The following is a 24,131-nucleotide window of genomic DNA, read 5'->3' as shown; positions in this document are numbered from 1 at the left end:
AACATTTGCGACTTTTCAAAAAGAATTTCACATATGGGTGATTCTTTTTGAAAAGTCACAAATGTTAATTTTTCATCTAAATCTCAAATTTAATATTTCACTCAAATTTCTGTTTCCACTCACAAATCTTCTCAAGAATGTTTAAAATAGCATTATAAAGTAATCAGTTCCATTTAAGTGAAGTTTTGTGTATGTCAACAAAAATTTGAGTGAAATAAAAATTTTTGATTTATTTGAAAATTAAACATGTGCGACTTTTCATAAAGAATCACCCATATGAAATTTTTGTTAAATGTGAAAATAAAACAAAAGGAACTTTTCATAAATTCTAATAATTGTTTGGTAAAAATAACTTTTTCAAAAAAAAAAAAAAAAAAAAAAAAAAAAAAACCGTCTTTCTGAAGTTGGGGAATTTTTTTCTAAACCTGAACTTTTTTAAAATTAGCATTTCTCGAAGGGTTTCAAAAATTAAATAATAATAATTCACACATTCGTTCATCAGTTTAGAACACATCAAACCACATAGAAATTTTTATTTGTTGTGCAGTATTAATGAAGAAATAAATAATTTTTATTTTTAAAAATTAGACTTTCGATGAATTTTTTAATTTAAAAAAACGATTCAGTTCATCTTTTGTGCATATAACTTATTATTGCATGTGTTAAATTCACTTAGATGCTCATGAGTTTAGAAAATAAGTATTTTTGAGTTATCTAGTTAACAATAGTTTTTCAAAAATGATAGTTTTCCATTTCAACTGAAAGAACAAATTGCTGAAAATGAAAAATAACGAGAACAGTTTTTGACAAGAAAAAAAATAAGTCATACGTGTTAAAGATGAACTGAATCGAATTTTTTAAAATTAAAAAATTCATCGAAAGTCTAATTTTTAAAAATAAAAATTATTTATTTCTTCATTAATACTGCACAACAAATAAAAATTTCTATGTGGTTTGATGTGTTCTGAACTGATGAACGAATGTGTGAATTATTATTATTTAATTTTTGAAACCCTTCGAGAAATGCTAATTTTAAAAAAGTTCAGGTTTTAAAAAAACTCTCTGGTTTCAGAAAGATGGCATTTATAAGGTGAAAAAAGTTGAAGGTTATTAATAACTTCATTTTTTGTTTAATAGATGATATTTTTGTTGATAGAAAGAAAATATCCTTAAATATAAATTGATTATTTGATGAATAAAAAAAATATAAAAGACGCTTTTAAACAACCTCATTAAAAATTAACAACCACTCATCAAAAGAGTTGTAAGAAGTTGTCAATAAAACTTTGATGTACACAAGAAAATTTCACATACAAAATGCAATATATAAAAATTCACAATTATGAAACAGTGAATTGAACAAAAAATATAAAATAGTTAATAATGATTACATCATTATTGCAAAGGGCTGCTTTTTAACAAAGGATATGTTTCAGAATCAGTACAACACGCATCACTCATGTCTTCAATCACCTCGGTGCTTGGGATCCATTTGATTTCAGCTTCATTTATTTCTGTCTCAGAATCCGATTCATCTGAAAAATTTCTTCTTTCTTTTCTCAGATTTCTGTGTTTTTTGTTAGTTGTACGAAGATGCTTTTTTATTGAAACTTCTGATTCAGATGTTTGTGTTGACCAGATCGATTTCTGACTTGTTAGATCCTCAAAAGACGGAAAAACACTTTCTTTTTCCTCAATTTCCTTTGATGATTTTTTCTTGGAATCAACATCCTTTCTTTGAGCCTCAAACACTTTGAACAGTCCATCAGGTCCCAATGTCACTTGTTGGACAAAATCTGTATTTTTTTTATGCCTCCTAACGAGGCATATCACAACAAAAATAACAATGGCAACCAATAAAACGGATGGTGCAACGATGATGACTATTAAGCGCCAAGCAACAGGCGTTTTGATAAATGAAATTAATGGAACAAATGGAGTAATGGAATAAAAAGAAGACATATCAGAAGCAGCACCATTGGCCGAAAGAGCTGAATTAGGTAACATTGACTGAACAATTGACGAAGAAATATAGATAAGAGCAATCGATATGTTTTGAATTTTGTTAAACTTTGACGATTGTTCATTTTGAGAATTTGGCAGCAAACGTTTAAGCATCGAGGAATCAATCGAGAAGCTTAGCAAAGAACTCGAGTTGACCATACGAATAGTCACATTTACCCATTTCTCGGGCAAATCATCTCCGCATCTCAATACAGCACTTAATCCACACGGAACAAAGTCAGTTCCGTGCACAACAACTTCCAATTGGCTAGTAGCTGCTGAAGGAATAAAGCGAGTTGATTGAATTTCCGTCAATGAAGATTCTGTACAAGAAGCATTGGTAATAGTTGGAATAAAATATGTTGATGAATGATGATTGGCCCAATCACCATTCACTGAACAATTATTGTTAAAAAACCACAATGATAAAGAAGAGGCGATATCTTGCTTGACAGGATTTAAAGTTCCATCACCAGAATCCAAGCTATTTATAATAACATTTCCACCATTGTCACAACGAATATTCTGCCTCAACTGCGGTAAAACCGAACCGCCTACATAATTTGAAGAAAATGAGCAATTTGTTATCGAAAGAGTCGAACTTTCAATCGAAATACCACCACAAGAGGAGTTGGCGATCAGTGTGTTATTCAACACAAACGTTGAATTGACAGATGAAATAAGAGACGAAGAAATGAAACACATTGGATGAACAAATGGCTCGGATTCAGTGTTCTTTTCCACAAAGTCAGTTGGCAACATCGCTTTATGATGGCCTTCATCATTTTTGTATTTTCCTTTTATTGGAAAATGATTTTCAGTTGAATCGATTAATTGATCTCTATTGAAGTTTGTAATTCCGAAGAAGATGTTCGAAGAAGGGATATAACAAGATCCAATAAATTTGCAATCTGTAATTGTAAGAACATTATCAGAACAAATTTCAATCATAGATCCGCTCCGGATCATTTGATCACAATCGACCACAGTTACATTTCTCATTATAATATCTGTTCCCGATGAAAATGCTGATAGTATGCTTGGAGCATCTACCAGCGAAGTAACATTTGATAGAAAACTATTGCTAAGAATAATAGATCCAATATTTAAGTTAGATGGGAGTTTGTAAATGTTAAAAAGACTCGAGTTACTAACTGAAACTGATGACACATTGAGTTGATCAATTTCAATATCCGCTTGACCAAACATAAATGGAATAGATTTGAATGCAATTTCCTGAAGATTGAATTTTGTGATGAAAACTTTTCCCTTCGCAATAAAAAATACTGCAAAACCAACAGGTGAAGAATAAGAGGAACTGATTGATAATTGACAAGAGGTTACATTTAACATTTTCCCATATGTCATTAAAAGTGTTTTTCCATAAAAAGCCTCAGGTTCAGAAATATGGAACGCTATGTTCGAAAATTCCATTATATCGAAGGTTGCAAGAATAGAATCATTATAAAATTCAGTTGATGCTCTCGCATTGAGAATACCAACCTGAGGGTAATAATATGATATTATCTTAGAGTTTGAAATATCAAGAGAATTAGTCAATAAAGCAGTGCCACACACGGAAATCTCTCCAGTTGTTATTCCTGGAATAAGATGAGTAACTGCAGCATTTAAACTCTGACATTTATTCGTTTGATTTCCGCATTCCTTGTCATCTGTGCCCTCATCATTTACATAAATTCGTCCATCTAAAAATCTGTGGATTATCTGATATAATGAAACGATTTCATCACTGCCTTTTTGACAACCCTCGACCGAGTGTTCAGTATCTTTCAAAGTTGCCAAAAAATTAATTTGAAATTGCCTATATGATACTTGGTTCTCAAAATTGCTACAATTAATAAATATATCGAATCCATATTTTGCGTGGTTGCGCTGAAAATCAACATCATAAAGGAAATAATAACCAGCTTTTTTTTTAGATTTTATTGATGGGGTAAGACCATTTTCCCCATTATTGGCATAAGTATCATCAACGTCATATTTTTCCTCAGAAATTTGTTGAAATTCTTCTCCACCGATAAGGATATAAATTCCTCCCCCTTTTCCGAATGAATAATTTGCAAGTGAGCCATTGATCGAACAACTTGTCAAAAAAAATGCACCATTGGAAGGAATCGAGACGCTCATCAAGCCACCATATTCGTTTATTTCCGCCTTATTATTTTCGAAAGAGCAGTTTAAAAATGAAATTTGTACAAGAGAAGAAGAATCCCGAAAAAATACGGAATTTGTTGAATATGTGACCACCGACGAAATGTTTGAATCAAATACATTAAAATATCCTATAACTGAGTAAGGACCATGCTCAAGATTGATTAATGATGAATCTATAATCGAAATGGAATTGAGCTGAGTGTTCAATAGAGTTACACTGGCTGTTGGATAGGCACGCAACAAATGCTTCTGAAAAGTAATATTCTCCACTTTCAAGTGATTGATAGATACTTCTCCATCAATAAATAAAAAAAACTGATTTGAAGAAACTACATTATTGCGCAGCTCAAAACCATTAAACGTAACACTTCCACTTAAGGCTTCAAGAAATGTTGGTGTAAATGTCTGGCCTTCATTCTCAATTGTAACTGAGCAACTATGAAATGTGCAAAAGCCTTTCAACACAGTAATTAATGTTTTCATATTTCCTTCAGTAATAGTTCCGAGTAAAGATTGAAATGCTATACCAAAAAACTTAACAGTGTTGTTCAAAAGTAATAGAGTTTCATTTTGCATCATTGCTTCTTCAGATGGATCAAAGGAAATTATTGGAGTAAATTCTGGTTCTGGTTCTTCTTTTAAGTCAGAATACATTGATTGATAATTTCTTGACAGTTCATCTATTTTTTCTTTCGTGAAGCTACTCATTTCATTAGGTTTTATTGTGCAACCAAAAAATCGGATTGCATTTTCGGAGGAGAGGTGTGAATGTGGAGGATAATTCATTTGCTGGATAACTGGTGAAAATGTGCAATCAGAAACGAAAGCTTGCTTCGTAACAACGCCAAACTTCACCAGAATATGAGAGTGAGCAGTTTTTGCTAAAACATTGAGTGCAACATTAATGGTAGAGCACGGAGTACTCCTTTTTAAGCATTCATCATCATTTCCATCTTTGCTCACAACAACATTATCATATTCTTGATGCTTAAAAAATGGAATTAAAAGAATAGGATCGTTTCTCGTTCTGTCAGTTCCCATTATTGAGTTTTCCTCTACAAAATAAGGAGGAGAAAGATGAAGCTGAACATTTATTTGTTTGACCTGTCTGTCGAGATCCTCAAAATAAATGAATATATCTTTTCCGCATCGAGCGCAATTATTATAAAACAAGTCATTATTGAATTCAAGCTGAATATCATAAGGATGACTAATATTAATTCCAATGGCTCCTCCAAATCCATCAGGAGCACAGCACTTTTCGAATGTGCACATGAGAACCGAAACAGAATCCTGTGAATTTGTGAAAGTGAATAGAGAAGCACCACCAGTTTTTGTTGAAGTAGACGTTGAAGAATTAATAAGAGTTCGATTAAATACAACTGTGCAAAATGGATCATCATTTGTGTATACACCATTATATGGAGATTTTTCATTTCCAACAGATAGAATTACAGGGAAGCAGCAATCCGATTTGGTAGAATTATCTGCACTCATCATAAGAAAAGTGCAATTATCAATAAATACGTTATAGTCGATATTTTGATTTATGAGTTGTCCGCTTGAATGCTGCTCACAGTTATAGGTAAATGGGCTTTTTTTTTGAAGAGAAACGAAAGGACTTTTTGTCAATGTGACATTTTTCGCCACAAGATCAGTTATTCTTAAAGACGCACCCTCAATGCTAATGAACGACTGTTGTGAAAACCAATTCACAACGAAACAGCCAGAAAAAACGATTGATCCATCAGTACTTGAAATAAACGAGTAATCAACAAGCACTTCTTTTGTTCCGTTAAAAGCGATATTCAAGAATGTGCAAGTACCAAAAGTTTCAAAAATGCAGTCGAATTCATTCGCTTTGTCTTGATGAATCCTAAATTGAAAGTGTGAAAAAAACACATTATTGCATTTTATTACGCTGCTTTCTTTAAGATTTGTATCGGCTCCCAAAACAATTGCAGCCCGCTTAATCTTTCCATAAGTCATAAAAGAAATTGATTCAGCATAAAAACTTTCTCCAATGGGAACAAATCCTTTCACCATAACCTTTTGGAATTCCGATAGAAATAGATGTGATTTAAAAGTGCAAAGTGTAAAACAGGGATTTACAATACTTCCACACAACGGTGCATCAATCCCATTTTCATTTATGTAAATTTCAGTTGAGCGATAATAATTAACAAGCGGAATTAAATCTGTTTCTTTTTGATCGAAATCAATGCCATATATTGAGTTTGATAAGTTCCAAATGTTATAATCATATTTAACAATTAATTGCTCAGCCATAATTTGGGTTTTGAAATCTTCCACCACAAAAAATATATCACGTCCAATGCTTGCATCGTTATCGTTATAAAATGCAAAAATGTAAATATTCATTCGTTTTGCATTGGCAAAAGTTTGAGAAGAAGAATCATTAAAGTCCAGATACATTGCTCCTCCATGCCCTTTAACTTCTTTATTCCTTTGAAATTCTTTCTGACCCCCAAATATGGAAAATGCGCTATTGGAAAAATCTTTATGCTCAACAAATGAATTTTCTGATTCCTGAAGTAAATATTTTCTCTGGGAAGCATGCGATTCTAATAACTCGTTTTTATGGTCAACAGCCGATGAGCAAGAGGAAAAATTCGTTGAAGAAATATTAATAGATGAAGTTGCAGTAAAATGCAAGTTGATACAGCCTCCTTTTTCTGATTGAGGCGCGCTACAATTCGCGAATTGACAAGATTTAATAATTAAAGTAACGTAACTACGGATAGGAGAGAAGATCACACTTGATGATTCTGAAAGAGACTGAATGAATGAGAAATTTGATTTCCAAACAACAAAAATGCACTTATTTCCATTGTCTCTTCCAGTAGAAAGTGCTTTGCAATTACCAGCATTGTTATAAACGTCTTTAAAAAACGTCAATAACGAACCATCTGTAAATGTGATGTTTGAAAAAATGCATGAAGAAATATTTATGAGCGTAAGCTGATCCAAACATTCTAGCAGTGAATGTGAAAATATGATGTTCGTATCACTTCCAAGAACACTGTTCTTCAAACTCAGGTATCCTTTAGTCACTTGAAATAATGAGAAACTAAAACTTCCAGCTTTATTTTTCATTTCTTCTCCAGGCTCAAAATCAAACACACAACTATAAATCGTGACTAATGATCCAATTGAGGAAAAAATTGTTCGTGGATCACACAAAAACTTCCGTGGAATTTTAAAATATATGTAATCACATGTTAAGGAATCATCATTTTCAAATAAAGCTCCATTTAATGTAGTAGCTATCTTTTCGCTGATTGACAACATAGAATGATAACATAATTCTCCTGATTTTATGTTCCAATTGGAAATATTCACTGCACTGTTCATAAAAACATTACCATAAATGAATATTACACTTACAGATTGAGATAGATCTTTATGTTTGAGACAATAATCAAATGTTTCGCAAGGAATATTGATTGATCCACAGTTGAACCAATCTTGTCCTTTATCGCTCGAATTGTAATTCTTAACATATAATTGAACCTTACGATTATAGCACAATACAAATAGATTGACTAACTCCTCTTCATACAAATCCTTTCCAATGATTGAATTATCTTCGTTATACCCATCAAAATTTTCTGTCCCTTTTTTTAAAAAAAGGGTAACTTTACACATACTATTGAAAAAAAAGAACATATCTCGAGCAATAGCTGCAGAATTGTTGATAAGATTATCAACCAATATGTTAATTCCAAGACTTGTTGAATAATCTTCATAGAATATTACTCCTCCTTTGCCTTCACTTGATGCGTTGCAAGCACAATCTCGGAATGAGCAGTTCATGAGGATCTCAAAATCATTTTCATGTGTTGGAATAGCAGAGAGCTGCCGAGAATTATCTTCATTTAAATGCTTTCTCACACAAAATATTCCGCCTTTCATTGAGTTTGGGGCAGTACAATTTTTCCATGTTGAATTCTTAAATTCGAACGAATGCTGAATATAATATCCAAGAAAATACGATGGGCTCGAACTTGTTGAATGAATATTGAGAAAACTACAATGATGCATCATTACAAAGTTGAATGAGTTGAACTTTGAAGGAAAATATTTATATTGATTTTTGGAAGGTCCGCTATAATTTTCTAAAGGCAACGATTGATTTGTTGGATCAACTTCAGTTGACTCTTCTAAATGTGTTTTTTGAGAGGAATTAAAATGCTCTGTCAAAGGATTCATTTGAATAAACGATCCACAATCAAAAGTTAAATCTGAAACTGCCACCTCAGCAATAAATAGTTCAAAAACATCAGAATTGCAAAGCATAAAAGGATGAAGAAAGATTGCATAATTTTGGCCCGCATGATTTTTTGAGGCTTGATGAGTTTGAACTGTAACAGTTGTTAACGAGACTTTTCCTGAGTAAAGAATTAAGAAGATAAAATCTGATTTAAAAGGTTCCGCTTTCGACTTAAATGTTATTTCTGAACCATCAAGATTGAAATAGCAGTCCTGATCATTAGAAGACTTCTCATTTGACACAAAAATTGCTTTTAAAGAAGAATAATCGTTTTGGTTATGAAATGGTTTGCTCACGTGATTGATGTCCTCCGAGGTAGAGAAATCGAAATCTACGTTTGATACGTCGCATCGCTTTCCAAAACGAACAAATGTATCAAATGCAATTAATTCCGTTTTGAATATTAATTTGGATCTTTCAACTTTGTTGAAGAATCCTGAATTTGAGGAATCACTTGAAAAAGAGTGCTCTGAATTGGACGAAATAGAAAAAGACGTAATTTGAAAGACATCCAAATCAAATGAGCAAATTTTGTCAAAAACTCCGCACAAATTCATATAAACTTCATCTTCGAAAGATGAATGTTGCGTTCCTGAGACAATCGTTTTGCAAGGATAAGTGAAATTTCCGCATAAAAACCAATCTGCACCGTAATCTTTGATACTATTAATATAAATTTCATCACATTTATAAAGCATAATGTTAAAAAGCGAAACTATGTTTTCATCGTCTTTATTTCTTCCCATCATCGAGTTGTATGTGTCGAAAGTTTTATCAAACTCTTTATCAAAATGAGAAATAAGATTATGTTTCATAAAACTCTCAAATGAAAGAAACAGGTTCCGCCCACAATATGCATTGTTTGATTCGAACGAAGAATGAACAATTTTAAAATTGCTCTTTGATCCGCTAACATCCAAGTAGATGCCTCCACCAAATGAATACCAATTTCTTGTTGATAAAGCACAAATTTCATGAAATGTACAATTTTCTGTCTTCCACAGCCCTTCCTCTTTAATAAATAACAACATCGCTCCCCCGTTTTCGGATTCGGCAGTACAATTTTTAAACGTGGAATTACTTGATGAAACAATTTTTTTTGATTTAAATGGTTTAACGATAAGAAATGAACTTGAATTGCCAGTTGTGCTCAGATTTGATACGTCGAGCGATACTAGCGAAAGTGTAAAACACCTATTAACTTGGTTTGTTAATCTAGAAGATGAGGATTTTGATTCGTAAGAATTATCGAAAGAAGTATAATCAGGACTACAAATAATAAGTGGACTTCCATGGGTTCTGATCGAGTTAAAATTACATGAAAACATATAAGCAACCACAAAAGTCGATTTGAAATCAAACATCGGAAACTCAAGAGGTTTAGAAGTTGAAGGTTGAGTAAAGCTACAGTTAAAAAGATAAAGCCTTTGAATTTGCGAGCTTGGCGGTACAACAAAAAGAGAGGCAGAATTTTGAGCATGTGAAAATTCAATGCAAGTAAAAGCTACATTACCAGACTCAACTACAAAAAGAGGTTGCACATTTTCTCTATTTTCCGTCGAAATACAACATTTGCGAGAAGCGAGAATACTTCCGTTTAGTGATATAGGCTCTGTGAAATGAAGAGATTCCTCTTCTTTATACACGCCACTTTCAATATAAATGCGCTTTGTGGACCAATCTAAAGCTGAATGAAAAGCGAACTTAATCGTTTTACACGGTTGGATTCCTTTAATTAAAGAGCCGCATAATAAACCGTCTTTGCCACTTTCATCACTGACAATTCTTGTTGAAATGCCTAATACAAATAAATGTCCCATTTCTTTCAGCTCTCCCCCTCCATTCCAAAGCACACGTTGTGGTGAATTATCTGTGCTGAAACACCAACTTAAGCCAGCATTGTTAGGGGAGTTTTTGTATAAATCAGATTCGTACAAATCCTGTCCTTTCCCCGTATTTGCTTCGTTATGATGAAACGAGCAAAAACACATATAGTATCCAACAGCTGGAATGACGAGTGGAATTTCAATACTTGCTCCCCCCCCTGTGCTGTCTTTAGAAGAACAGTAGAAAAAAAAGGTTGATGAAATGAGATACCTTGCAGTTGAGCTTTGAACAGAAAGACCCCCTCCCTTTGACAAAGATTCACAGTGAGATAAAGAACACTCGCTAATCTTTGGACACTTCGTGTCTGAGGAAGTGGAGAAAGAAGAGAAACGCTGCGGAGATAACGTTAGCGATAAAGTTGAATCAAAAGTGAAAAAAATCCCTCCACCTTCATTTCCACTTGAACAATTATTAATTTGTGAAAAAGATAAGAGAACACTCTTAACACATGAAATATAAATTCCACCACCATTACCACTCTTTCCTATACATGAAGTAACGTTACTTTTATTGATTTGCAATCCACAGACGCCTGACGCATAGATACATCCGCCAGAACACCCGCTTTTGCAATTCTCAAAAGCACATTCACAGATTGCAACGTTAGTTTTCGATATATCTCGCGCAAAAATGGATCCTCCACACGTGTAAAAACTACTGTAGTCTGAGCAAACATCGTTCATCGTCGAACAGTCTTTGAAGCAATCTTCAGTAAAGGATACATCGTTTTGATTTTCCACAAAGATTTGCTGGCTTGTATAATTCTGCATTTTTTGAGCTCTGTGACGAAAATAAGTGTTGTTTATTGAATGAAAATAAGTAACCATGGGATCATCAATGGACGAGATAATTCCTCCATAAAACACATCCTGAACAGATGAGAATACATTTCCTCTTATTGTCCACTCACAAGGAATGCAAGAAGATAAAATTGAAGTTAAATGCTTTGAAGTGGTTATATTCTTGAAGATGCACGATGATAGCACAATATTTGAAATGAAAGGTGAAGCGAGAAATGGCGCTTGGGAAATATGGCTTGAAGATAAAGTTGAAAACGAAAAATGAAATGTTCCAGAAGGAAAAGAATGAGCAAATGAAAAAGAACGAGTAAGTAATGAAGGAGCAGTAGGTGATTTCGACTCTGATAGAAACGTAACGTTTCTCATATCCGTATATCCATTTTCCATGGAAAGAATTGAACTGTTGAACAAAAACTGAAAAAGCAAAGAGCAACAACTCATAAAAAGGGATGAATGATGCTTATGAGTTATCATCACCATCTGTTGTAAAAGATGAAGGTTTAAAGAATAAAGCTGAAGTGAAGAATTGAGAATTGTGAATTTCGAAGAGACAAAAGGAAATATGTTGTTAAAACTTTCTCTTTCTGCAAGAGAATTATATTTTTGTGGTACGTTATTTTGATTGCCAAAGTGATATTCACAATTGAAGGCGCTTGACAAAAAATGGCTTGGTGAATGTTCATTCTTCATCCAGACGTTATTCAAGCATTCAGGATTACGCTGTAATTTATTATACAAAATAGTAGAACAATGAGAACTTGCGTTCCAAATAAAAAAGATTGCTTGAATAAAAATAAAATTCATTTTTCTTTTCACATTCTTGATCCTTTACCCTTCATTTTTTTAAAAACGAAATATATTTGCTGGCAAAATGATTTTAAAAGAAATTTGCTTGCTTTTGATTTCAAAAGAAAGATTTGAAAATGACTTCGAGAAGAAGCGGGAGTCGCAATGAAATTGGAGTTGAGGAACAGACAGAATTAATTTCTCGATTGACAAAAGCACTTCAAAAACAGAATGCAAAAGTCGAGCAATTAAAGAAACAGTTGACGCAGCGTCTGCTTAATTACTGGTTTTTTTATTTAAATATATTATTCATCTCGTGCTGAAATTTGAATTTGTTTGTTATCACAACTTCATAAGAAAAGGATTCAATCGCAATTGAGAAATCAAACGAAAAACTTGCAATCAGAAACGCACAATTATCGCGTCAGGTTTTGGATCTGCGTTCTGGAGCAGGGACCAGCATTTTTGAAGAACGTTTACTGAGTCCTGAGGAATCATACGAAGAAGTGAGAAAACGACTCAACGATCTAACTCCAACATTTAACTCCCCACCGCACTTTCATTCAATATTGAAGACGCGACAGTCACATCTGGATAGTGCTGTTAACGAGAATACCTGCGCTGTTGAACAAGATGAGACATTAAAATCAAAGGAACAAAAACGGGTGAAGTTTTCATTTCCCAGAACAACATTTGCACAAAAATTGGCTTTTCCACGCAAAGAGCTTGCAACTCAAGTGTCATGGCCTCGAAGGTTCAGCCCGTTACTTGTCGAATCATCTCCGTTGAAAACATCAGTAGACTCAACGAATTCCTCATTATCATCTGCATCACCTCTTCCTTCAAGTGGCTTCAGAGTATCACTTTTTTCTCCTCCTCACACGGGCGATTTAGACATTGATAGAAATCAAGAATCAAATTCAAAGAAGCTGAATAAAGATTTGACTGGAAATGAAACAGTGGAAAATAATTTTGAGGATGAAAAAGAAAAGGAAATGGAGAACAAAGAAAAAGTTATACAAACGAAAGAAAAGACCAGTAACGAAACAAAGAAACAAAGAGAAAACGAATTTTCTGATGAGAAAAAAGAGAGAAGCAAAAGAAAGAAAAAGAATGAACAAGATATCCTAAAGGGCAAAGGTCAAAAAATTGTTGAAGAAAAAAAAAATTCTTCAAAAAGAAAAAAAAGAAGTGGAACAGAAAGAGATAATTGTGGAGATAATATTGAAAACAATGAAAAAGAGAATGAAAACGAGAAAAGACACAACGATACAGAAAAGCCTCAAAGAAAATACAGAGAAAGCGATTCAATTGAAAAAGAAGGAAATGAAAAAACTGAAAGTTGTGGAGCAGAAGAGACAAATAGAAAGATCGCCGAATCCGTCACAAAAAACGAGAGAGAAAAGAAGATGGAAAACCTTATCATGGAAAAGAAAAATTCAGTAATTCAACAGATTGAGCAGACTGTAGCATATGAACAACAAGATGGTTCGCCTTATTTATTAATTTCATTTTCATCAAATTTCATTACTTCTTTTTGTAGTTTCAATATTTCCTTTACCAAAGCAAGCCTCTTCAAGGTTGACTCCAGTAAAAGTCAATTCCTTTGGTACTTTATCTTCGGATGTTCAGTTGGTAATTTCTACTTCTGATCCGCACCAAGATCATAGTGCAAAAACGAGAACAACAAACGAACCAACAGTTTTACAGGTGAGAGAGAACGAATTAATAAAGAAAAACAAAGCGAATAAAGAAGATACTGAAAAGGAAAAAATTAACAGAGAAAACGAGAAAAATTGTTCTAAGAATGAAAATAGCAGAGATGAAGGCAAAAAATACACAGAATCAAACAACTTCGAACAAATAACGCTGGAGAATAGCAATGAAAAAGAAAAAGAAAAGGAAATAACCAGTCCTTTGTCTATTCCATTCATGCAATCAATAGATACTCATTTTGATAACGAAGCAGGAGATACCGATGATCTTGCTGAATTTTCTCTTCTTCCATCTATTTCATTAGCCCGTCCTTTTTTACCTTCCTTGGCAGCTTCTCCGACATTGTCACATGTTCAGCAAACAAAAGTTGCATCTGGTTTGGATTTGAGGAAAGGTTTTGAAAGTCAAAATGATCAGACTCAACAGATTTCTGGTGAAACAAAAAAGAAAGAGGACAAAGAAGGAAGTGAAAAAAATACTGACGGAGTAAAGAAGAATGATGCACAAAAGGAATCAGACAATAAGAGAATCGAAGAAAGCGAAGGAGCAAAAGATGAAAGGAAAGAAGAAAGAGATAAACATGATTTAAAAGAACAAGCCAAGAAAGAAGAAGATGATGATAGTGAAAATGGAGTTAAAGAACATATGAATGCAAGAAATGAAGAAAGTGACAAACGATTGCAAGTTCAAAATGTTGAAAAAGAAAGAGATCCAATTCCTGATACTGAAAACAACGAAAGTGGCAGCAACAACAGTAAATCTGGTGAGAAGGAAGGAAAAGGATTATCTTCTACTTTAACATCAGCATCATTTCCAAGCTTCGGATCATCTCCTACTGCTAGCAAAACTCCTTCACCCTCTTCAAATCTTTTTCCTTCTGTGATTCCACAGACAAGAATAGAAACAACAATGTCAAACCTTTTACCGTCTTCAAGCAACACAACGGTCAGAATGAATCGTCTAAATCTTCCACCACCTCCACCTCCACCAAGCTTGTCTCAATTTTCGAAAACATCTTTTGACTTATCTTCAATTTCTCTTGCTCATATTCTGCCTAAGCAAGCAATGCCACAACCAGCGGAATTCGCAACAATCCAACAGACCTCAACTCCTTTTAGAGTATCTTTTTCTTCCTTAACTTTGCCAAGCCATTCTTCCGCTGCTAGTAATTCATCTGTTATCAAAACACCACCCATAGCTTCGATTTCTCCATCAAACGAAACCCAACAAGAATCGAGGATTTCACAACTTCATGTTCCATTATCAACTGAAACAAATGGACGAAAAGCTGAAGAAAAGGAAGGAACATTCGCAGCAACAGTAAGAAGTGCTGCTGACTTTAAAGAAGATGAAGAAAAAAGGAAAAATGATGTTACAGAAAAAAGCAAAGAAGCGGAAAGTGAAAAGAAAAACAAAAAAAGCAAAGAAAAGAAAAGAAAAAGAGACAGGCGAACTGATAAATCAAAAAGAAAAAAGAAGAGGAAGCTACATCATCATCATATTGAGTTAATAGAATCTTCGTCGTCATCTTCTTCTCTCCCATCTTCTTCATCCTCTTCAATTGCTTCTGCAAAGAGGCATTTACAAAACCACAGAATGAAATCTGTACACAAAACCTATTTGAATTCTTCAATATCAAAACATCGCAATTCCTTGAAAGAGACTTCGGATCCACAAACTTCATTCAAACAAGAAGAAAGAGCCACCTCATCTTCGATGCAGTTGCCATTGCATTCAGATTCGCCTTCTTCAAATCATTCCATCTCAAATTCATCTTTTGAGGTTGGAATATCTTTACCTTATGCTTCACCAGCTGCTTCTCGTCCATTGGCAGATAAAGCAACAACTGACCATACTCAAACAAGTTCTAATCCAAAGCCTACTCAACAAACATCAACTCCCCAACATTTTGATGCTTCTTTTCATCAACAGCCTCCACTTCAAGCAAGTTCATCAAAAGAAGGAGTGGAATCTGTTTTTTCACCTTCTTCACCTTCTTCTGCTTCTTCTCCTTCTACTTTTCTTCTTTTAGAGACTGCCTCACTTCAGCTGGTTGAGATGTTGATGGAGGAAAGAAAAAGAATAACGCAATTGCAAAGAAGTTTAGAGAAGAAAAGAGAATATCAAGAACTTCCGAACTGGGAGAAAATAAAAAGGAAAAGGAAAAGGAACTCTGAAAAAGCACTTGATAATAATGATTTTGAACAAGAAGTAGAAGAAGGAGAAATAATTACAGATGGAAGTGAAGAAAGCGAAGACGAATTTGATAATGAAGAGCACTTTGATTATTTGGACAGAATGCGAGAAAGAGAAAGAGAAAGAGAAAGAAAGAGAAGAATGATTACAAATGAAAGAAATAGAAAGAGATTTCGATTTGAGAGCAGTGAAAGAAGTGATAGAAAAGATAACCATTTAAGAACTCACAGAACAGAAGAAGGATTTGTGACTACAAATGGAAAGGAAGTGATCATTCATCGAGATTCTTCAATGCAGACAACAACACCGCAGCATTCACATCTTTCTCAGCGTCTGCCTCTTCTATCAACTGCCTCAACATCTCCAATGTACCATTCATTTCTCTTTAACACTTTATCAGCAAATCCACACGCTTCTTTTTCTTCTAACTCAGTTTCTGCTTCTGCCTCTTCATCTGCGTTGTTTTCTTCTTCTTCTTCTCTTTCAAGAAATTTGTTGTTTCCTTCGACTATTTCGACCACAACATCTGATGCTGTAACATCTCCACTTCATGACCAGCACATCGCAAATGAAGTGAAAAAGGCAACAATATCTTCATCACATTTAAGTGCTTCACAGCTTCATCTTCCTCCAGACTCTGCTTTGGAATCATCATCATCAACGACACATTCAAAGGCAAAGGATATTGACACTGCATCTTCTTCACCTTCCCCAGCACCTTCTCGTTCTAGTTTATTCTCAAGTGATTCTCCATTACCATCTTCTGAGCCTTTTGAATCATCTGCTCACGTGCAAACAGAAGATTCTTCTGTTGATGCGCCTTCTTCGTCTCTTTCACCTCATCTGCCTTCAATACAAACGCACACACAAAGTCCAGTTAATCTTCCTGAAATGGTTTCATCATCAACTTCTGAAATATCAACCTTTTCTTCAGAATCTTCTCCCATCCAAAATACACCAAAAAAGCAGATGAATCGTGCAGGGCATTCAAATAACAATCAAGATAATTCAGATATCTCTTCTTCGATATCTTCTCCTCCTTTGATTCTTTCCCATTCAACACCTCCGCCAAAGTCTCCACACTTGACAAGTTTTTCTCCCTTTGAAACATCCATAACACCCATTTCACCAGTGCAGACTTCGGGCAATTTTCCTTCATCTCCTTTGTTGCTAGATGACGCTAATGGAGAGAAAAAGGAAGGGGAAAGGAAAGATGAAGGCTTGCTTGTAGAGCAGAATGAAGTTATGGATTATTTTGATGATAGCGGTTTGACAAAAGAAAACAAAGAGAAGGAAGACGATGGGAAAGTGAGAAAAGAGAAGGAAGAAAAAGAAACTGGAGACGATAAAAGAGAGAAGGAAAAAGACCCCACAAGAATGAAAGAGAAGGAAAAGAGGAGGAGATCAACAAAAGAAAAGAGTTTGAAAGAAAAGGAGCAGAAGAACAAGGGGAAAGGAAAGAAGAAAAGTATTTTTGCAGTTGTGGAAGACGATGAAGATGGCTCCATCTCTTCTTCTTCGGAATCAATATCATCACCCCGTTCTTCCATTGTTTTCCAGAAAGAAAAGAATTCATTTTCAACAGGTGTTCTGAAAAGAAGTCTTTTTCCTTCATCTTATTCACCAGATTCACCAGCGCGTGAACCGACACCGAATCCCTTCCCATCTTCGTTTCTTTCCGCGTCTGCCTCAGCAGCGTCTTCTGTGCGGCGACAGACCACAGCATCCATTTCGCTTCTTTATCCTTTGCAGCCAGATGTGTTTGTATCAACCGTCCCTTCACACTCATATTCTCCGTCGATTCCATCAATGCCGTCAGCAGTTCTGCTGCAAGATTCTTCATTTCCGCGCTCGTTTGCTTTTGAAAAGAATGCTGTGAATCTGCTGGAGGAGGAGGAAGACAACGGCTGGGATGCATTTGAGGGAAAGGAGGTGAAAGAGTGGAGAAAGAGAAAACAGAGGAAGAGGGCAAAAGAGAGCAAAAGAAAAAGGAGTCACAAACAAAAGATGAATGAAAGTGTGTTTGACAAGCTGATGAGAAGAACCAAGAAAGTACATGAAAAGAGGGAAGAGCGCTTTGAAGAAGAAGAAGATGGTAATGACAGAAAGGATGAAGAGCGTAAAAAAGAAAGAAAAAAGAAGAGAGAGAAAAAGAAAAAGAACACACCTGATGATGAGAGAGCAGAGCAGAAAAGAGAAAGGACTGAGCAAAACGAGAGAAAGGAAGAGAAAGAAAAAATCGAAAAAATCAATTCCGAAGTTCATGCTGATGAAGAGCAAAGCAAAGAAAAAAATGATTCTCCACAACAATCAAGTTCATCTTCATTGTCATCTTCATCTCCCACATCGCAATCACATCTGTCTCAACATCATTCGCCACATCTTTCAATTTCTGCAGCAGAATCCAGAGAAGAAAGCAAACAGCCGGAGGTTGTGCCTTCGCTGGTCGGAACTCCTCCTCCGCGTATTCTTCGACCTTCTCCCAGAGCTGCACATTTGCACAACTCTCCTTATTCGCCTTTGCCTTTGGTAGTTGCCACACCAATATCAACAAAAATCATTTCAGCATTTTCATCTGCAACTCAGAAAAGTGCATCCAAAATTGTCAATGATGGTGGGAAGCATCTCAAAGCACGAAATCCATTAATAGACACGTCACACAATGAAAACGCGCCTATTATCGAGCACAACAGACCGGAAAGTTCTTCTCTAAAGTCACCTTTCTACCAACCAGTTTCAGCCTTTTCCTCGGATTTCATGTTCCGCGCAGAATGAAAGCGTTGATGCACCAACATTTGCATTGAATTTGGAAAAACATCAAAACCTTTTTATTACTATTATTTTAGTCTTTTGTTGTTACCACAAAATTACATTTTTTTTTTAAATTTGCAAGCCATCTTGTGGTAGCAACAATAAAAAAATTAAACAAAGAAAAAAAAGAGAGAATTCGCAATTAATCCAAATAGTGTTGTAACATTCCGATGCCTATCTTAAAAATATTCGCAAAATGAAGAAGACTTTCAAAATAAAAGGCATGTGAAATAGGCACTTTAATCTCAAATAAACATTTCAAAGCAAAGCAAAAAGAATACATGAATGTGACATAGCTGGGAAAGAGAGAATGAGAATGAGAGAATGAGAAAGAGAAAAAAGGCACAAAATAAAAATACTATTTATAAAAGACTTCATAAATACGCAAATAAATCATTGTGTAAGCATAATACAAACAAGGGCAAACGCATCAGGTGAGGTGATAAGAGTCCGACGAGAAAGAGAAGAACGTTGCTGAGAAAAGGAAGAAAGCAACAGAGAAAGAGAAGGAAAAAGAGAAAAGAGAAAGAGAAATTTGAAGAAAGAGACTGAAAAGAGTGTCCAATGCAACTGAATGCATGGAATGAATAAATACAGCACGAAGAGGAAGGAAGAAGGCGCAAACAGCGAGAAAGAGGACTTTCAACGGCAGGACAGGCAGACAAGAACAACCGACAAGACACGCAACAGGGCGCAAATGGAAATACAAGCCCAACAAAAATACAAAAAATCCTTAGCGTTGTTTCTGACGCAATAAGCTCATCAAATCAAAAATGGAAGAAATATTATAAGAAGAAGAAGAAGAAGAAGAAGAAGAAGAAGAAGAAGAAGAAGAAGAAGAAGAAGAAGAAGAAGAAGAAGAAGAAGAAGAAGAAGAAGAAGAAGAAGAAGAAGAAGAAGAAGAAATGTGCATGAATGTGAACGCAATGAACGGTTCCCACAAAAATACTCACAGATATGAAAACACGAGTGAAGAAGTGAAACGAAACAGCAAGCAACCAATTGAGGAAGATGAATTATAACAATTACAAACAAAATAAAAATAACCGTTCTTTTGTCTGCCAATCAGAGATATAAAACAAAGCTTCATAAAACAGCCGTCTTGTTCTTGATCAAATGACCCGCGCTTTCGTCTTCTTCCGTCCTTCAAGTTTCATCATCATTTTGTCCTGTTCCACCACACACCCGCACATAAGCATCTCAAAACACTAACACCGAAGTTCCAAATGAGTGATGCGCAACGCCATCTTCATCTTCATTGCTTCCATCAGCAATTCTCTTCGCTTGGCCTCCTCTTCTGCCGCTCAATCTACACTGAGTCATTCCTCAGAAATGGCGCTCTCAGAAACCCATCAGATTCAAAGACAGAGGAGCTGTTGGGAGCAAAAAGAGAAGAAGAAGACAAGAAAGACTCCCTCGGCGCAGCTGATGGCATTCTCGATTCAGATGCCATGTGCAATTCAACAGCTGTGTATGTGGCTGTGTATGCTGAATGTGCTGCACACAAGTTGCGTCTGCCTGAACAGTTCGGTGTTTGTGTCGGAACAGACACGTTCGGCTGCACAGGCGAGTCCAACAGGCGGAATGCAATGCCCGCTCTTCCGCTGACTGCCCCTCTCCTTTGACTTTGGCTTTGACTTTGACTTTGGCTTTGGCTTTGGCTTCTGTTTCCAAGCACTTCTTCACTCTGTTCTGGGCTGACTGGATTCTCTCCTTCTTCCCTCCCGTCTTTCGAGCTGTTCTCTTTCTCTGCTGCCCAGCTGCCCTGCCATCTGCCCATTTCTGCTGCTGCCCTCAGAAGCCCCGCCAGCCCAAGCGAAGAGGCAGGCGCAGGCTCTGCTGCAAAAGCAGACTCAAAAGCAGGTGCAAAAGAAGGGGGATATGCAGACACATCGGCGGGGCTGCTGTTTGGAGGCAGGCAGCGTGTGGGGAGTGCTGTCCAGGCAGAAGGCGAGGCGCAGAATAGCGCTGGCTGTGCCGCTGCTGATGCGATGTCCAGGCAGTCTGAAAGCGTCTGCGGGGACAGCTCGTCAGGCAGCGGGGGATTCACATCGGGCGACGTCACAGGCGAGAAGTGGAAGAAGTGCGAGGGTGTCAGCAGCAGCGAAGGAGAACACTCAGCAGAAGGAGTGCTGGATGAGGCTGCAGATGAAGGAGAAGAAGAGAGAGAAGATGAGGAGGAGGAAGAAGAAGAAGAAGGAAGAATTGGAATGGATTCGTTGTCAGATGGCTGTGTTTCTGTTTGTGTTTCAGGCAGAGAAGAAAGTGAAGGCTGTTTCTGCTGCTCAGAAGGCGGATGTCTCGAAATGTTCATCAGAAAAGCGTCGTCGTCGTTTTCTAAGTTTGCCGATGGCAAGTTGCAGTCGAATGGCAGGCTGTTGCTTCCTGGAAAGTGCGGAAGCGACAGAATGTCTGACGAGTCGCTGTCAACATCTGCAACTCCTTCGTCTTTCTCTTTCTCTTTCTCTTCTTCTTCCTCCTCCTCTTCCTCTTCTTCCACTTCACAATCAGATTCATCCTTTCTGTTGCTTTTCTTGTTTTTGCCTTTGGGGCTGCAATTTTCTTCTTCCACAAGGCGTTGCATGAGCAGCACTTCTGGCACAGTCAGAGCAGATGGACGAAAAAGGAAGGAAGAGGAAGAAGAGGCAGAAGAAGCAGAAGAGGAAGAATAGGCCCTCATCAAAGAAGATGAAAATGAGATTGAAGGCGACTCCACAAAGCACATTCTGCCAGATGCCAAACGAGCAGCAAGCGTCGCAGCACTTTCGTCTGCTTCGTCTTCAGCCCTTTCGCCGTCTTTGCCGTCGATTGTTAGAATGCGTGTGGTGGCTGTGTGGGGCGTGTAGACAGCAAACGACGAGGAGAGCTGGGCAGACAATTCGAATGGGACAAAACTGAACGAAGAGGAAGAAGAAGAAGAGAAAGAAGAAGAAGAAGAAGAAGAAGTATAAAATGGCGATGAAGAAGAAGAGGCTGAAGGCGAAGATGAGAAGCAATATGGATGAGAACTGCCGTTGTGCATCGTCTTCTCTTCTTTTGCTTTGCCATTCGTCTTCCCTGCTGTCTCTTTGTTAGCTGCAGCCATCTCAAATATCACTGGCAGCGGGCGAATTTGCCCTTTTGGTGTTTCTGCGACACTCTGCGGTGAGTTGGATGTGATTTGGACAGGCGAATCCCGATTGGCTTCTGAATCTGCCTCTCTTTTGCATTCCTTCTCTTTTTCTTCTTTTTCTTCTTTTATCTCTTCAGTGGGGAATCCCTTTCTGTCTCTTCCTTCTTTCTCTCTTCTGCTCCGCCTGGCGTTGTCCATGCCAGCTATCAGCACATCCGTCGGCGGCATCGAGCGCATCTCAGCGATGGCTGGGTTGGTCAGCACCATTTCCAGTTTCAGAAAGTCTTCGCAGCCAAAGTCTGTTGGCAGCGAACGGAGCAGCTCTTCTCTTTTCAGATGCTTCAGTTCATTTACCCAATCATTCCCCTTTTTCTTTTCCACCCCGTATCGCAGGCACTGGAGAATGTATTTCTCCTCGTCCATTTTGATGTATTCAGCTCCGGTCGAAAAGAATCTCTGTAAGATATCAGACCGATTGAACAACACACACACAATACACACAACACAGCAGTAGAATATTCCAACAGTAAAAGAACAGTTGTAACAACAACAACAACAAAAAAGAAAAAAAAAGATAGAAATATACAAGAAAATGAATTTGAAAATAAGGAAAGAAAACAAGAAGACAAATGAACACACTTCAGAGTTGCTGTATGTTTCGAACATTCTGCTGAACCCTCCTTTGAGCACAAAAACATGCGGATAATACACTTTGGGATATTCTCCTCTCACACAGCGGTCGAGGTATCGCAGACATTGCGCCATCAGAGGAGCTGTGATCGGGACGGGTGATAAAGAAAGCAAAGCATGATCATCAAATGCTTCAGAAGACAACCAAATAAGCTTGCAAATACCTCTGGCAGTCGAAAACTCACAATGAAACACATAAATGACATTCGGGCTATCTATTGGATTCAGGAAAAAGAATTGCGCCAGCTGGAATGCCGTGAATATGTTCACAGCATTTATCAGATGACCTCTTTTCTGCATTTGTGGAAACACAATGATGCACATATGCGACACAGAGATTGAGAAAATGAAAAAAAAAATTGACGAAATAAAAAATGAACAGCATAAACATCAACCCACTCCACACACTTCATAAAAAGAAATAAAAAAAATCATCTCGGCTCAACAGAAAAATAAGTGCGAAGCGATGTGATTGGAAAACATACATATTCATACGGATATCTGCAGTCCACAACAACAAAGCTGAATCCTGGGTACTTTCCCAAGTACAAATCGGCCATCTGCCAATGTCAGCATAAATGTTAACGATTTTCAACGCAGAATTCATCCAAAAAGCAGAAAAAATCATTTTTCAAAAAGTTGAAAAAGCACGACAAGCAAAGCAGAAATAAATGTTTCGATGTTATGGGGCGTTCCAAATTTAAGTTTGCATGCAGCGTGCAAACATTTGAAGAAAAAAATATTTTTCAAAAATTCATCATCAATATCTTTCGAATATTCAAAGAACTCGCATACAGTCTCAGGGGCGATGTACCAATTTCCGAGATCTTCAACCGCTGGAATCGGCGGCTCATAGCTTGCAATCTTCACGCTCGGTTCTTCCTCCTCTGGCTCAAATATCAGCAATCTTTCATTTTCTGCCCTGATCACACCCTCTCTAATTTCATGAAGATCAGATGTTGAATCAAAATGTGAGTGAACATTGTGTGAATTTTCATCTGTTCGAAACAAACAAGGAAATAAATTGTATTCATCAAATACAAAGATAATAAACAATTAGGAAGTGTTTGGGAATGATATGAAGCAAAATGTTGAAAAAAAAGGTGAAAAAATGAAAAAACAGCCTTCAAACCTCTAGGGGCAGTGATTTCATCGCGTGTTTGGGGTCCAGATGGGCGCCCGTCATTTTCCTCGCCGCTTCCTCTGGTATTTTTATTCATTAAATTTTATGTTTTCTGGTTCAAATTTCCAAAGTTGATCTGCCCCTTCACAAATGTAATAAAAAGCATCAAGTCAAACTTTTTTCCATAGTTTGAATTTCGTTTGAAGCTCTGCATCCATCGCTGCTTCTCACTCCAGCCGCTTCTCCGTCGTCCAAACGACTCCTGGACGCGTTGGCATTGTGCGGACATGCTTTTGCTGATTGATTTGCAATAAACAACCTTTGGACTCTGGGTACAGCGACCGATGAAAAGATGTTTTGTGAAAATCTCTGAGGATATCTCTGCTTATTGTGAGTAATCTTGCGCGTCTGTTGCGCCAAATATTGTTTTCAGCTGCGTCAATGAAAAACCTGTTTTTGGCTCGAGAACAAGCGGAAAAACAACAATTAAAGAAAAAATTCAAGGAGCAGAATGCCGATGCAAATGTTTGATGAAAG

The 24,131-nt window shown here is 36.5% G+C and overlaps 3 protein-coding genes across 3 annotated transcripts; 1 reads left to right on the top strand and 2 right to left on the bottom strand.

Annotated features, from left to right (window-relative positions):
• Window positions 1-1,173: 1,173 nt before the first annotated feature.
• Window positions 1,174-2,271, bottom strand: MONOS_18620 (uncharacterized protein). Its single transcript, XM_067871656.1, has one exon. The coding sequence runs from the start codon at window positions 2,161-2,163 to the stop codon at window positions 1,396-1,398; it is 768 nt and encodes a 255-aa protein (XP_067728231.1). The 5' UTR covers window positions 2,164-2,271; the 3' UTR covers window positions 1,174-1,395.
• Window positions 2,272-11,998: 9,727 nt separating this feature from the next.
• MONOS_4802 (uncharacterized protein) lies at window positions 11,999-18,761 on the top strand. The gene is made up of 3 exons (XM_067874902.1): window positions 11,999-12,216; window positions 12,304-13,434; window positions 13,490-18,761. The coding sequence occupies exons 1-3, from the start codon at window positions 12,084-12,086 to the stop codon at window positions 18,631-18,633; spliced, it is 6,408 nt and encodes a 2,135-aa protein (XP_067728230.1). The 5' UTR covers window positions 11,999-12,083; the 3' UTR covers window positions 18,634-18,761.
• A 46-nt stretch (window positions 18,762-18,807) lies between these two features.
• On the bottom strand, window positions 18,808-23,730 carry MONOS_4800 (putative M-phase inducer phosphatase 1). The gene is made up of 6 exons (XM_067874901.1): window positions 23,604-23,730; window positions 23,267-23,469; window positions 22,957-23,031; window positions 22,636-22,765; window positions 22,421-22,554; window positions 18,808-22,237 (listed from the first exon to the last, which is right to left on the bottom strand). Exons 1-6 carry the CDS (start codon window positions 23,689-23,691, stop codon window positions 19,979-19,981), a joined length of 2,889 nt encoding a protein of 962 aa, XP_067728229.1. The 5' UTR covers window positions 23,692-23,730; the 3' UTR covers window positions 18,808-19,978.
• Between the last annotated feature and the right edge of the window lie 401 nt (window positions 23,731-24,131).

This window comes from Monocercomonoides exilis (assembly GCF_001643675.1).
Source record: "Monocercomonoides exilis strain PA203 chromosome Unknown scaffold20-1493094, whole genome shotgun sequence".
Taxonomy (NCBI): Eukaryota; Preaxostyla; order Oxymonadida; family Polymastigidae; genus Monocercomonoides; species Monocercomonoides exilis.
Note: the sequence above shows the minus strand (reverse complement) of the source record. Positions and strands in the feature narration are given on the sequence as shown.